Consider the following 15,843-nt stretch of genomic DNA (forward strand, 5'->3'; position numbering starts at 1 on the left):
AAGAGCTTTACAGTAACCCAGCCTAGACCCTAATGAAAGAGCTTTACAGTAACCCAGCCTAGACCCTAATGAAAGAGCTTTACAGTAACCCAGCCTAGACCCTAATGAAAGAGGTTTACAGTAACCCAGCCTAGACCCTAATGAAAGAGGTTTACAGTAACCCAGCCTAGACCCTAATGAAAGAGCTTTACAGTAACCCAGCCTAGACCCTAATGAAAGACCTTTACAGTAACCCAGCCTAGACCCTAATGAAAGAGCTTTACAGTAACCCAGCCTAGACCCTAATGAATGAGCTTTACAGTAACCCAGCCTAGACCCTAATGAAATAGCAAGCAAAGCAGAAGCAAGACCACAGTGGCCCCGTATACAACTGATGTACAACACATTTGGCACAAAGGTTGCGATACCAGTTGTATCATACAATAGTTTTTCTGCACACAAATAACTACACAAGCGTGTGGAGACACCGCTCAATGGATCCGCAACAAACTCAGACAAACTCTTGATTGTATCACGAAAAATAAAATCAGTCATTGTGTCCAATGTGTTGTTGATCAGTTGTAGAACCTGAGTGTGAACGGGGCCAAAGCTGCAAACACAAACCTAAGCTGTGACTGAGTGGAACAGACAGTGAAACTGAGACTCAGAGCTAACGGATGGCTGATACCGCACACTGTCCAGGCAGAGGACCAAATATAGATCAAGAACATGTTTGACTTCCTCAAAGACGTGTTTGAACCTTTCATGGTTGTTGTTGTCTATATCTGTGTGTAAGGTTGTGAAATTCCAGTAACTTTCACTGAAATTCCCATCTTCCAAACTGGAAAACCTGGAATTTGGGGAAAACGACTAGAATTTTGCAAGCCTTTCTGTGTGCTTCACTATACTGACCTGACCAGTTGTAAGACAGTGAATTTATCTGGTGACTTCATTTAAAGTCTCTAATTTAAAAAGGTACCTATTGTAATTTACACACTTAACAAGACAGAGGACAGAGAGTGTTTTGTAGATGTTGAGAACGGAACGTATGTTTTTAAATAACATTCTTACAACGTTCTTTGAACGTTACTAATGTTTTCTTGTGGTTTTTATGTAAAGATTTCTTAATGTTCTGAGAACATGACTTTAAAATTACAACCATGAGGTAAACCAGTAGAAAATATTATGCTGAAGTACTGACATTCCCACAGAACAACGTTGTTTCTTAACGTTCTCTGAAAAAATTTGAAAACATTACTTTAAACAGACACAATGAGGAAACCTGTACCTAACTTTATGGGAAGATTGTATGCAAAATAACCATAGGACAACCAGAACTCTCACCAAGCTCTAAGACACATATGGTTATCAGAACGTTACATGCTAGCTGGGGAACATCCAAAAGTTACTAGGCACTATATTTCAGATAAACCACTGCAAATACATACATACATACATACAGTATATAAACATACATGCAGACGCACACGCACACATCACATAGTTGTAGTACAATATAGCTATATACAGTGGGGAGTACAAGTATTTGATACACTGCCGATTTTGCAGGTTTTCCTACTTACAAGGTTTCTGTACCAAATATTAAGTTCTGCTTTTCTGATGTATCAAATACTTATGTCATGCAATAAAATGCAAATTAATTACTTAAAAATCATACAATGTGATTTTCTGGATTTTTGTTTTAGATTCCGTCTCTCACAGTTGAAGTGTTCCTATGATAAAAATGACAGACCTCTACATGCTTTGTAAGTAGGAAAACCTGCAAAATCGGCAGTGTATCAAATACTTGTTCTCTCCACTGTAGATATGCTACATATTCTACATACACAAGGTATCAGTGTGTTCTTAAGACAGTTGAACACACAACTCTTAATACTATATTTGTAAACTAATGATGAAATCTGAACTCTTAATTCACCATTATTCCCTAGCGTTTTCCTCCAGTTTCCCATTTAAAGACCACTACAGCTATTTCCAGTTGAAATACTTTCAAGTAATCCAGTTTACAGATGACCGACTTCCTCGTTGATTTCAGCTCCCCGGGTGTTTCTGCACAATTAAGATACAATCCGATCCAACTATCCACCCCCGTCGTAAACGCTGCCGCAGCTCGTTGCCATGGTAATGTGTCATCCGGACGACAACAGCCACCTCGTGAAAAAAACAAAAATGGCTTCCAGAAGAGAACAGCAGCAACTGCGTAACTGTAGCAAACCGTTCCCTTCGGGTGTTCCAACCAGAGAGACGCCCCTTTTCACGCCTCCGTCCATCTGTCCATCAGTCCATCCCTTTATTCACTAAGTTGCACTACAAATGAAGTTGTACTGAATTGAATTCCTTCATCCATCCGTTTCCTATTTTTTTCCCTCAGTCCGTTTAGAAAAATGGCTGCCACTGTCTCTTCCACCCCTGGTTGGTCACACGTTGATCCTTTAGGACAGGAAGGGAGGAGAAGACTAAATGTAGTTGTATTGAATTGAAATCCTTCTATCCATCTACTCCTCTTGTATTTCCCCCATCACTCCATTTCTCTCCTTCTTGCCCCGTCCCGTCACACGTCGATCCGTGCGGAGAGGAAGGGGGAGAAGAAGAAATCGAAGGCGAACTTGACGGAGCTGAGGGTGGTCCGTCTCCAGTCTCTCTCTATCTTCACCTGCAGAAAGAAGAAGTACAGACACACGGTCCTCTGTAACTCAAGTTGGTAGAGCTCGCAACGCCAGGATAGTGGGTTCAATTCCCGCCCCCCCCCGTGTAAAATGTTTGCAAGCATGACTAAGTGGCTTTGGATAGAACAGCTAAATGGCATATATTATATACTGTATATATTATTATATAACACCTGTCTGGCAGCGGTCAGAAGGGAGGAGTCACAGTCCAGGCAGTGGATGGCCTTCAGCTCGAAGGACGGGACCTGGCCCCCCAGACGACCCTCCAACGTAGTGCTGAACTCCACCAGGCTTCCGGGCTGCAGGCGCAGCAACACCTAGAGCAACACCAACAGCTTTATAACAACACCAACAGCTTTATAACAACACCAACAGCTTTATAACAACACCAACAGCTTTATAACAACACCAACAGCTTTATAACAACACCAACAGCTTTATAACAACACCAACAGCTTTATAACTTCATCGTTTAGGTTCATATCATCATTTAGGCCTTTTAGCAGATGCTTTTATGCAATAGCTACTTTACAGTCAGGCTGTAACTGTCCACATGTACTTTTCCTCAGCCAACAAGTCGAGTAAGGATCAGCAAAATCACTAGCCTATGAATAGGCGAAATGTGAGTTTCAAGTTTGGGGAAGCACATTTTCACCATAAAAATGCACCTTTATAATAAAACATTCCTTGCATAATCACATTTGTAGACTTGTGTAAGATAGCCTACCATTCATAATGTGATGAGTAGATTGGAGTCATAATTTAGGCTAATAATATAACTCAATCACTGTTCTCAAAAAGACTGTTCCAAGGCGTGGTTGAGCGCATATATTTTAAATAGGTTAATCATTTAAAGTAATGTTATGTAAACGAGAACACCTAGACAACACCATATATATAGAGAGTTAGGACATTGAGGTTTATGCATTATGAAAGGCCAAACTCTCTAAACATATGGCTTTTGGACAAACACCAACAGCGATACGTTATTAATTGAATCATTAGAATAGGGTTCTGTAAATACATAAGGAATAGGGTGTACCTGTCTGAACTCATGGCTGGCCACCAGTTTGATGTCTCTGTCTCGGTCCTCTGGCACCCCGTCTTCCTCGGGCATCCCCACGCCCACCTCAAATCAAATCAAATCAAAACTTGGATTAAAGTACATTTTTAAAAAATCACACTTTACATTAAAACAATCAAATATACATTAAAAAAATCACACTTTACATTAAAACAATAAAATATACATTTTAAAAAATCACACTTTACATTAAAACAATAAAATATCTATCAGTAAAAGCGGAACGGATGAATAAAAGATCTAAAACTATTACTGGTTAAAGGCCCCGGTCCGGCTCAGTTGGTAACGTTGGCAACGCTAAGGAGTGGGTTCGATTCCCACGGGGGACCAGTACGAAAAAAGAACAGAAAATGTATACACTCAATACTGTAAGTCAGTCCGGATAAGAGCATCTGCTAAATTACTAAAATTTAAAAGTAAAGGCCAGGCAAATTTTTTTTAACGTGATTTAAAAACTTCAATGGTGCCTGTCCCTCTTACCTCTAACACATAGCTGTCGAACCGCTTCACGTGACACGTGTGTTTGGCCAACGCCTTGATCACACACAGCTCCTCCTCTTCCTGCTGCCGGTGGAGGACGGCCGTAGGCACGGCAACACCAAGCACTGGGGAGTTGGCGTAGTCGGCGTCGGCGACGGTGAGGTTAGCGTTAACGACGGGGGTGTTGGAGTTGGCCGTTGAGGTGGTGGTGGTGGTGGTGGAGGAGGTGTTGGTGGAGTTGTTCCGCAGCGGGTCACATTTAGGGTAGGTCTCTCCGTAAAGACAGCGTAACCAATCTCCCATGAACACCGGCAGCAGGTTGATGACGGACTGGGCGCCGTTCTCCGTTTCCGCTACACGCACCTGCCGGAACCTCCCGGTCCACATCACCTGGGAATTATTAAAAAGAATATGGCACACTATTCACTATACATTCAGTATACCTGGTGTCAGAATGTTAATGTGTTAATGTGATGTATTCGGAAAGTATTCAGACCCCTTCACTTTTCCCACATTTTGTTACGTAAAATGGATTAAACTAGTTTTTTTTCCCTCATCAATCTACACACAATACCCGATAATGACAAAGCAAAAACAGGTTTTTAGACATTTTTGCAAATGTTTTACAAATAAAAAACAGAAATACCTTATTTACACAAGTATTCAGACCCTTTGTTATGAGACTCGAAATTGAGCTCAGGTGCATCATGTTTCCATTGATCATCCTTGAGATGTTTCTACATCTTGATTGGAGTCCACCTGTTGTAAATTCAATTGATTGGACATGATTTGGAAAGGCACACACCTGTCTATATAAGATCCCACAGTTGACAGTGCATGTCAGAGCAAAAACCAAGCCATGAGGTCGAAGGAATTGTCCGTAGAGCTCCAAGACAGGATTGTGTCGAGGCACAGATCTGGGGAAAGGTACCAGAACATTTCTGTTTAATTTCTGTCCCCAAGAACACAGTGGCCTCCATCATTCTTAAATGGAAGAAGTTTGGAACCACCAAGACTCTTCCTAGAGCTGGCCGCCTGGCCAAACTGAGCAATTGGGGGAGAAGGGCCTTGGTCAGGGAGGTGACCAAGAACCCGATGGTCACTCTGACAGAGCTCCAGAGTTCCTCTGTGTAGATGGGAGAACCTTCCAGAAGGACAACCATCTCTGCAGCACTCCAACAATCAGGCCTTTATGGTAGAGTGGCCAGACGGAAGGCACTCCTCAGTAAAAGGCACATGACAGCCCACTTGGAGTTTGCCAAAAGGCACCTAAAGGACTCTCAGACCATGAGAAACAAGATTCTCTGGTCTGATGAAACCAAGATTGAACTCTTTGGCCTGAATGCCAAGCGTCACGTCTGGAGGAAACCTGGCACCATCCCTACGGTGAAGCATGGTGGTGGCAGCATCATCCTGTAGGGATGTTTTTCAGTGGCAGGGACTGGGAGACTAGTCAGGATCGAGGGAAAGATGAACGGAGCAAAGTACAGAGAGATCCTTGATGAAAACCTGCTCCAGAGTGCTCAGGACCTCAGACTGGGCGAAGGTTCACCTTCCAACAGGACAACGACCCTAAGCACACAGCCAAGACAACGCAGGAGTGGCTTCGGAACAAGTCTCTGAATGTCCTTGAGTGGCCCAGCCAGAGCCCGGTCTTGAACCCTGCAAAAATCTCTGAAGCTGGAGACTCTTATCTCCCTCACTAACTTTAAGCATCAGTTGTCAGAGCAGCTTACCGATCACTGCACCTGTACACAGCCTTTCTGAAATTAGCCCACCCAACTACCTCATATTGTTATTTATTTTGCTAATTTGCACCCCAGTATCTCTATTTGCACATCATCTTTTGCACATCTATCATTCCAGTGTTAATACGACATTGTAATTATTTTGCACTATGGCCTATTTATTGCCTTACCTCCATAACTTGCTACATTTGCACACACTGTATATATATTTTATGTGGTATTTTTGACTTTATGTTTTGTTTTACCCCATATGTAACTCTGTGTTGTTGTTTTTATCGCACTGCTTTGCTTTATCTTGGCCAGGTCGCAGTTGTAAATGAGAACTTGTTCTCAACTGGCTTACCTGGTTAAATAAAGGTGAAATTAAAAATTAAAAAAACATCTCTGGAGAGACCTGAAAATAGCTGTGCAGCGACACTCCCCATCCAACCTGACAGAGCTTGAGAGGATCTGCAGAGAAGAATGGGAGAAACTCCCCAAATACAGCTGTGCCAAGCTTGTAGCGTCATAGCCAAGAAGACTCGAGGCTGTAATCGCTGTTAATGTGATGTATGTATATATATATATATACCTGGTGTCCGTCCAGGTGTGTGCAGAAGATCTGTGTCTGTGCCATGCCTTTCTCCTTCCAGGCAGGAGGACCACACAGTGCACTGTACTGTTTCCAGGTCAACGTAGAGTTGTACCCCTAAACATACAACATCACACTGAATTAAATTAAATTAAAGATTAAATTAAATATTAACTTACATCAAATTAATATATAAAAATACATATGTAATTAAATCAAATCAAATATTACGTTTAATTAAATCACTGGAGTGCATTTAGCCATCTCTACACTTGACAGTAAAAAGCGAGTCAACTACATCCCATCTTACCACGACTCCTGTCCATTAATACATGTAGACACATTCACATAACTGTAACAGTGAGCTCTAACAGGATTGGCCCCAGTGACATGTTTTGTTGTTTGGGATTTTTTAATGATACAATGAGGTCAAACGTTTTTAGTATTTGGTCCCATATTCAGTATATACAGCACGCAATGATTACATCAAGCTTGTGAATCTACAAATGTGTTGGATGCATTTGCTGTTTGTTTTGGTTGTGTTTCAGATTATTTAGTGCCCAATAGAAAATGAATGATAAATATTGTATTGTGTCATTCTGGAGTCACTTTTATTGTAAATATTGTGGATGCTACCATGATTACGGATAGTCTTAAATGAATCGTGAATAATGATGAGTGAGAAAGTTAGACGCACAAATATCATACCTCTCTCCTGTTATGGTAATGGTGAGCGGTTAGCATGTCTTGAGGGTATGATATAAAATGCTAATCTCTCCTGTTATGGTAATGGTGAGCGGTTAGCATGTCTTGAGGGTATGATATAAAATGCTAATCTCTCCTGTTATTGTAATGGTGAGCGGTTAGCATGTCTTGAGGGTATGATATAAAATGCTAATCTCTCCTGTTATGGTAATGGTGAGCAGTTAGCATGTCTTGAGGGTATGATATAAAATGCTAATCTCTCCTGTTATTGTAATGGTGAGCGGTTAGCATGTCTTGGGGGTATGATATAAAATGCTAACCCCTACCTGTTAGTGTAATGGTGAGAGGTTAGCATGTTTTGAGGGTATGATATAAAATGCTAATCTCTCCTGTTATTGTAATGGTGAGCGGTTAGCATGTCTTGAGGGTATGATATAAAATGCTAATCTCTCCTGTTATTGTAATGGTGAGCGGTTAGCATGTCTTGAGGGTATGATATTCTCACTCATCATTATTCACAATTCATTCCATAATCATGGTAGCATCCACATTAACGTAGAAGTGTTTAGAAACATATTCTATTCTTATTTACAATAAAAGTGACACCAAAATGACACAATACATTATTTACAATTCATTTCTATTGGACACAAAATAAATCTGAAACACAACCAAAACAAACAGCAAATGCATCCAACAAATTTGTAGAATCCCAAGCTTGATGTAGTCATTGCGTTCTAGGAATATAGGACCAAATACTACACTTTTTTACTACATTAATACACATAAGTGAATTTGTCCAAATACTTTTGGTCCCCTATAATGGGTTCACCCGATATGGATGAAAATACCCTCAAATTAAAGCTGACAGTCTGCACTTTAACCTCAGTCATTGTATCATTTCAAATCCAAAGTGCTGGAGTAAAGAGTCAGAAAAATAAAAAATGTGTCACTGTCCCAATACTGTTGGAGCTCACTGTATGTCTTGCTTCCCCCCGGCCCTTTTTTTGCATTCTTTTTTTATATTCATATAATTTTTTAACTCAAAGAAAATACAAAACAATGTGATGAGGGTTTAGAAGAGAGACGTGCAGGAGAGGGAAATAACCCCCCACTCCCTCTTTACCTGCAGTCCCTCAGAGTGGTACAGGTACGTCCAGAAGAACAGCATCACCATGGTGACGCAGCAGAGGATGAGCTTGACGGCGCCGCGTTGCGACATAGAGTGGAACACGTCCATGAGCGACAGGCCGAAGCGCGTCCACAGCCTCAGCGTCACCGGAACCGCACACACGGCCAGCGTCACAATCATCTGGGAATTAGAATATAATTATAGTGGTATTATAGTGGTATTATAGTGGTATTATAGTGGTATTATAGTGGCATTATAGTGGTATTATAGTGGTATTATAGTGGTATTATAGTGGCATTATAGTGGTATTTAAGTGTATATAGTGGCATTATAGTGGCATTATAGTGGCATTATAGTGGTATTATAGTGGCATTATAGTGGCATTATAGTGGTATTATAGTGGTATTATAGTGGTATTATAGTGGTATTATAGTGGCATTATAGTGGTATTATAGTGGTATTATAGTGGCATTATAGTGGTATTATAGTGGTATTATAGTGGTATTATAGTGGCATTATAGTGGTATTATAGTGGCATTATAGTGGCATTATAGTGGCATTATAGTGGTATTATAGTGGTATTATAGTGGTATTATAGTGGTATTATAGTGGTATTATGACGGTATTATGATGGTATTACAGTGGTATTGGGCTATCCCCGTCACGTTTTTAAAATGTATGTACTGTGTGCATGTCTTTTTTTAAACTGCCGAATAAAATCAATCAATCAATCAATCATCACCTTGGTGAGCTCCAGCTCCAGGAACCATTTGACCAGCTGGATGAGGACCATGGCAGCCAGCCCCACAGCCAGCACGGGCAGGGCAAACAGGAACAGGAAGTAGGCAACACAGGTCCGGATGAGCCCCACGGGGGAAGAGTTCTGGAGGAGCACCACAGAGAACTCACACCACAGGAAGCAGACCAGGTAGGGGACCAGGAAACAGTAGGTCCCCTGGAAACCACGCTGTCTAGCCATACTGGGAGAGGGGAGGGAGGGGGGAGGAGGAGGGAGGAGGAGAGAGGGAGGGAGGGAGAGAGGGAGGAGGAGAGAGGGAGAGAGGGGGGAGGGGGAGGGAGGGAGGAAGAGAGGGAGGAGGAGGGAGGGAGGGAGGGAGGGAGGGAGGGAGGGAGGGAGGGAGGGAGGGAGGGAGGGAGGGAGGGAGGGAGGGAGGAGGGAGGGAGGGGGAGGGAGGGAGGGGGGGGAGGGGGAGGGAGAGATAGAGGGGGAGGGAGGGAGAGAGAGAAGGGGGAGGGAGGGAGGGAGGGAGGAGGGAGGAGGAGAGAGGGAGGAGGAGAGAGGGAGGAGGAGAGAGGGAGGGAGAGAGGGAGGGAGAGAAAGGGGGGGACGGAGGGAGAGAGAGAGGGGGAGGGAGGGAGAGAGAGAGGGGGAGGGAGGGAGAGAGAGGGGGGGGAGGGAGAGAGAGAGATAGGGGGAGGGAGAGAGAGGGGGGAGAGAGAGATGGGGAGGGAGGGAGAGAGAGAGATAGGGGGAGGGAGGGAGGGAGAGAGGGAGAGAGGGAGGGAGGAGAGAGGATGAGAGGAAAGAGGGGGGGGTGAAGCCAAAATGTTAAGGTGAAGCTGCAAATAGCACTTTTTAGCATGGATTACTGAGGCTTTTTAGCATGGATTACTGAGGCTTTTTAGCATGGATTACTGAGGCTTTTTAGCATGGATTACTGAGGCTTTTTAGCATGGATTACTGAGGCTTTTTAGCATGGATTACTGAGGCTTTTTAGAATGGATTACTGAGGCTTTTTAGCATGGATTACTGAGGCTTTTTAGCATGGATTACTGAGGGTTTTTAGCATGGATTACTGAGGACTTTTAGCATGGATTACTGAGGCTTTTTAGCATGGATTACTGAGGCCTTTTAGCATGGATTACTGAGGCTTTTTAGCCACAATATTCAAACTGAAGATGACTTTTGATTACTATATGTAGTAGAAAGTTTACATGGCATGGATTGTGTAAACTAACGTTCACAAACTTTTTCCCTTGTCGAACGCACATCAGATGTGATAGTATACCATTTACATTTTTTACACATTCTTATCCAGAGAGACTTACAGGAGCAGTTAGGGTTGAGTGTCTTGCTCAAGGGCACATAAACAGATTTTTCAACTTGTCGGCTTGGGGATTCAAGCCAGCGACCTTTTGGTTAATGGCCCAACGCTCTAACCACTAGGCTACCTGACGCCATATTCCATAGTGCTCACCTGAACAACAGGTAGAAGAGGTAGAGGTAGAGGTACTGACCTGAACAACAGGTAGTAGAGGTAGAGGTACTGACCTGAACAACAGGTAGAAGAGGTAGAGGTACTGACCTGAACAACAGGTAGTAGAGGTAGAGGTACTGACCTGAACAACAGGTAGAAGAGGTAGAGGTAGAGGTACTGACCTGAACAACAGGTAGTAGAGGTAGAGGTACTGACCTGAACAACAGGTAGAAGAGGTAGAGGTACTGACCTGAACAACAGGTAGAAGAGGTAGAGGTACTGACCTGAACAACAGGTAGAAGAGGTAGAGGTAGAGGTACTGACCTGAACAACAGGTAGTAGAGGTAGAGGTACTGACCTGAACAACAGGTAGAAGAGGTAGAGGTAGAGGTACTGACCTGAACAACAGGTAGTAGAGGTAGAGGTACTGACCTGAACAACAGGTAGAAGAGGTAGAGGTAGAGGTACTGACCTGAACAACAGGTAGTAGAGGTAGAGGTAGAGGTACTGACCTGAACAACAGGTAGTAGAGGTAGAGGTAGAGGTACTGACCTGAACAACAGGTAGTAGAGGTAGAGGTACTGACCTGAACAACAGGTAGAAGAGGTAGAGGTACTGACCTGAACAACAGGTAGTAGAGGTAGAGGTACTGACCTGAACAACAGGTAGTAGAGGTAGAGGTAGAGGTACTGACCTGAACAACAGGTAGAAGAGGTAGAGGTACTGACCTGAACAACAGGTAGTAGAGGTAGAGGTACTGACCTGAACAACAGGTAGAAGAGGTAGAGGTAGAGGTACTGACCTGAACAACAGGTAGTAGAGGTAGAGGTACTGACCTGAACAACAGGTAGTAGAGGTAGAGGTAGAGGTACTGACCTGAACAACAGGTAGTAGAGGTAGAGGTACTGACCTGAACAACAGGTAGTAGAGGTAGAGGTACTGACCTGAACAACAGGTAGTAGAGGTAGAGGTACTGACCTGAACAACAGGTAGTAGAGATAGAGGTAGAGGTACTGACCTGAACAACAGGTAGAAGAGGTAGAGGTAGAGGTACTGACCTGAACAACAGGTAGTAGAGGTAGAGGTACTGACCTGAACAACAGGTAGAAGAGGTAGAGGTACTGACCTGAACAACAGGTAGAAGAGGTAGAGGTAGAGGTACTGACCTGAACAACAGGTAGTAGAGGTAGAGGTACTGACCTGAACAACAGGTAGTAGAGGTAGAGGTAGAGGTACTGACCTGAACAACAGGTAGTAGAGGTAGAGGTACTGACCTGAACAACAGGTAGAAGAGGTAGAGGTACTGACCTGAACAACAGGTAGAAGAGGTAGAGGTAGAGGTACTGACCTGAACAACAGGTAGTAGAGGTAGAGGTACTGACCTGAACAACAGGTAGAAGAGGTAGAGGTACTGACCTGAACAACAGGTAGAAGAGGTAGAGGTAGAGGTACTGACCTGAACAACAGGTAGTAGAGGTAGAGGTACTGACCTGAACAACAGGTAGAAGAGGTAGAGGTACTGACCTGAACAACAGGTAGAAGAGGTAGAGGTAGAGGTACTGACCTGAACAACAGGTAGTAGAGGTAGAGGTACTGACCTGAACAACAGGTAGTAGAGGTAGAGGTAGAGGTACTGACCTGAACAACAGGTAGTAGAGGTAGAGGTACTGACCTGAACAACAGGTAGAAGAGGTAGAGGTACTGACCTGAACAACAGGTAGAAGAGGTAGAGGTAGAGGTACTGACCTGAACAACAGGTAGTAGAGGTAGAGGTACTGACCTGAACAACAGGTAGAAGAGGTAGAGGTACTGACCTGAACAACAGGTAGAAGAGGTAGAGGTAGAGGTACTGACCTGAACAACAGGTAGTAGAGGTAGAGGTACTGACCTGAACAACAGGTAGTAGAGGTAGAGGTAGAGGTACTGACCTGAACAACAGGTAGTAGAGGTAGAGGTACTGACCTGAACAACAGGTAGTAGAGGTAGAGGTAGAGGTACTGACCTGAACAACAGGTAGTAGAGGTAGAGGTACTGACCTGAACAACAGGTAGTAGAGGTAGAGGTACTGACCTGAACAACAGGTAGCAGAGGTAGAGGTAGAGGTACTGACCTGAACAACAGGTAGTAGAGGTAGAGGTACTGACCTGAACAACAGGTAGTAGAGGTAGAGGTACTGACCTGAACAACAGGTAGTAGAGGTAGAGGTACTGACCTGAACAACAGGTAGTAGAGGTAGAGGTACTGACCTGAACAACAGGTAGTAGAGGTAGAGGTAGAGGTACTGACCTGAACAACAGGTAGTAGAGGTAGAGGTACTGACCTGAACAACAGGTAGTAGAGGTAGAGGTACTGACCTGAACAACAGGTAGTAGAGGTAGAGGTACTGACCTGAACAACAGGTAGTAGAGGTAGAGGTAGAGGTAGTGACCTGAACAACAGGTAGTAGAGGTAGAGGTACTGACCTGAACAACAGGTAGTAGAGGTAGAGGTACTGACCTGAACAACAGGTAGTAGAGGTAGAGGTACTGACCTGAACAACAGGTAGTAGAGGTAGAGGTAGAGGTACTGACCTGAACAACAGGTAGTAGAGGTAGAGGTACTGACCTGAACAACAGGTAGTAGAGGTAGAGGTAGAGGTACTGACCTGAACAACAGGTAGTAGAGGTAGAGGTACTGACCTGAACAACAGGTAGTAGAGGTAGAGGTAGAGGTACTGACCTGAACAACAGGTAGTAGAGGTAGAGGTAGAGGTACTGACCTGAACAACAGGTAGTAGAGGTAGAGGTACTGACCTGAACAACAGGTAGTAGAGGTAGAGGTAGAGGTACTGACCTGAACAACAGGTAGTAGAGGTAGAGGTACTGACCTGAACAACAGGTAGAAGAGATAGAGGTCTAGCAGGCAGGGAAGACTGATCTTCATCACCACTGACTCCCCTAGAGGCAAGGTGGTGAAGGTGTGGCTCAGCATCCTCAGCAGAACAGCACTCTGGGGCAGGAGACTGGTCAGGGAACACAAAGACGTCGCCACCTACAGGCACAACCACACATAGCACCAGCAGTAATATGCATTATATTGATATGATCATTTTAATATGGCTGTTTATATTGATACATAAAGGGTGCCATCTGGGGCACTGTCCTATCTAAAGTAGTGTACTATATAGGGCATAGGGTGCCATTCTCTGGTCTAAAGTAGTGCACTATATAGGGAATAGGGTGCCATTCTCTGGTCTAAAGTAGTGCACTATATAGGGAATAGGGTGCCATTCTCTGGTCTAAAGTAGTGCACTATATAGGGAATAGGGTGCCATTCTCTGGTCTAAAGTAGTGCACTATATAGGGAATAGGGTGCCATTCTCTGGTCTAAAGTAGTGCACTATATAGGGAATAGGGTGCCATTCTCTGGTCTAAAGTAGTGCCATTCTCTGGTCTAAAGTAGTGCACTATATAGGGAATAGGGTGCCATTCTCTGGTCTAAAGTAGTGCACTATATAGGGAATAGGGTGCCATTCTCTGGTCTAAAGTAGTGCACTATATAGGGAATAGGGTGCCATTCTCTGGTCTAAAGTAGTGCACTATATAGGGAATAGGGTGCCATTCTCTGGTCTAAAGTAGTGCACTATATAGGGAATTGGGTGCCATTTGGGACGATGCCTGTATCAAAAGTACCACACTGTATATTGAATATAGTGCCCTATGGGCCCGGGTCTAAAGTAGTGCACTATATAGTGAATAGGGTGCTGTTTGGCCCGTGTCTGACCTCAGTGATGAGCGCCCGTTTGGTGTAGGCGGCGGCCGAGGGATTCAGGCTCTTATAGCTGACCACCGTGAACAAGATGGCTACCGTGGAGAGCTCCGAGCAGGGGATCCATCCTATAACACACACACACTGGTTAGCCTCTTATAGCTGACCACCGTGAACAAGATGGCTACCGTGGAGAGCTCCGAGCAGGGGATCCATCCTATAACACACACACACTGGTTAGCCTCTTATAGCTGACCACCGTGAACAAGATGGCTACCGTGGAGAGCTCCGAGCAGGAGATCCATCCTATAACACACACACACTGGTTAGCCTCTTATAGCTGACCACCGTGAACAAGATGGCTACCGTGGAGAGCTCCGAGCAGGAGATCCATCCTATAACACACACACACTGGTTAGCCTCTTATAGCTGACCACCGTGAACAAGATGGCTACCGTGGAGAGCTCCGAGCAGGGGATCCATCCTATAACACACACACTGGTTAGCCTCTTATAGCTGACCACCGTGAACAAGATGGCTACCGTGGAGAGCTCCGAGCAGGGGATCCATCCTATAACACACACACACTGGTTAGCCTCTTATAGCTGACCACCGTGAACAAGATGGCTACCGTGGAGAGCTCCGAGCAGGGGATCCATCCTATAACACACACACACTGGTTAGCCTCTTATAGCTGACCACCGTGAACAAGATGGCTACCGTGGAGAGCTCCGAGCAGGGATCCATCCTATAAACACACACTGGTTAGCCTCTTATAGCTGACCACCGTGAACAAGATGGCTACCGTGGAGAGCTCCGAGCAGGGGATCCATCCTATAACACACACACTGGTTAGCCTCTTATAGCTGACCACCGTGAACAAGATGGCTACCGTGGAGAGCTCAGAGCAGGGGATCCATCCTATAACACACACACACTGGTTAGCCTCTTATAGCTGACCACCGTGAACAAGATGGCTACCGTGGAGAGCTCCGAGCAGGGGATCCATCCTATAACACACACACTGGTTAGCCTCTTATAGCTGACCACCGTGAACAAGATGGCTACCGTGGAGAGCTCTGAGCAGGGGATCCATCCTATAACACACACACTGGTTAGCCTCTTATAGCTGACCACCGTGAACAAGATGGCTACCGTGGAGAGCTCCGAGCAGGGGATCCATCCTATAACACACACACACTGGTTAGCCTCTTATAGCTGACCACCGTGAACAAGATGGCTACCGTGGAGAGCTCCGAGCAGGGGATCCATCCTATAACACACACACTGGTTAGCCTCTTATAGCTGACCACCGTGAACAAGATGGCTACCGTGGAGAGCTCCGAGCAGGGGATCCATCCTATAACACACACACTGGTTAGCCTCTTATAGCTGACCACCGTGAACAAGATGGCTACCGTGGAGAGCTCCGAGCAGGGATCCATCCTATAACACACACACTGGTTAGCCTCTTATAGCTGACCACCGTGA

The 15,843-nt window shown here is 44.5% G+C and overlaps 1 protein-coding gene across 1 annotated transcript in view; it reads right to left on the reverse strand.

The window, feature by feature from the left end:
* Positions 1-1,735: 1,735 nt before the first annotated feature.
* LOC121561478 (wolframin) overlaps positions 1,736-15,843 on the reverse strand; it is a 35,303-nt gene continuing 21,195 nt past the window's right edge. Inside the window, exons 11-19 of the mRNA XM_045219480.1 lie at positions 14,368-14,480; positions 13,472-13,635; positions 9,129-9,366; positions 8,381-8,566; positions 6,550-6,666; positions 4,231-4,620; positions 3,709-3,795; positions 2,840-2,983; positions 1,736-2,653 (exon numbers count right to left, since the gene is read on the reverse strand). Of these exons, the coding sequence (XP_045075415.1) occupies positions 2,552-2,653; positions 2,840-2,983; positions 3,709-3,795; positions 4,231-4,620; positions 6,550-6,666; positions 8,381-8,566; positions 9,129-9,366; positions 13,472-13,635; positions 14,368-14,480 (1,541 nt within the window). The 3' untranslated portion in view covers positions 1,736-2,551. The remainder of the gene's footprint in view (positions 2,654-2,839; positions 2,984-3,708; positions 3,796-4,230; positions 4,621-6,549; positions 6,667-8,380; positions 8,567-9,128; positions 9,367-13,471; positions 13,636-14,367; positions 14,481-15,843) is intronic.

The sequence above is a fragment of the Coregonus clupeaformis genome, unplaced genomic scaffold, assembly GCF_020615455.1.
Source record: "Coregonus clupeaformis isolate EN_2021a unplaced genomic scaffold, ASM2061545v1 scaf2401, whole genome shotgun sequence".
Taxonomy (NCBI): Eukaryota; Metazoa; Chordata; class Actinopteri; order Salmoniformes; family Salmonidae; genus Coregonus; species Coregonus clupeaformis.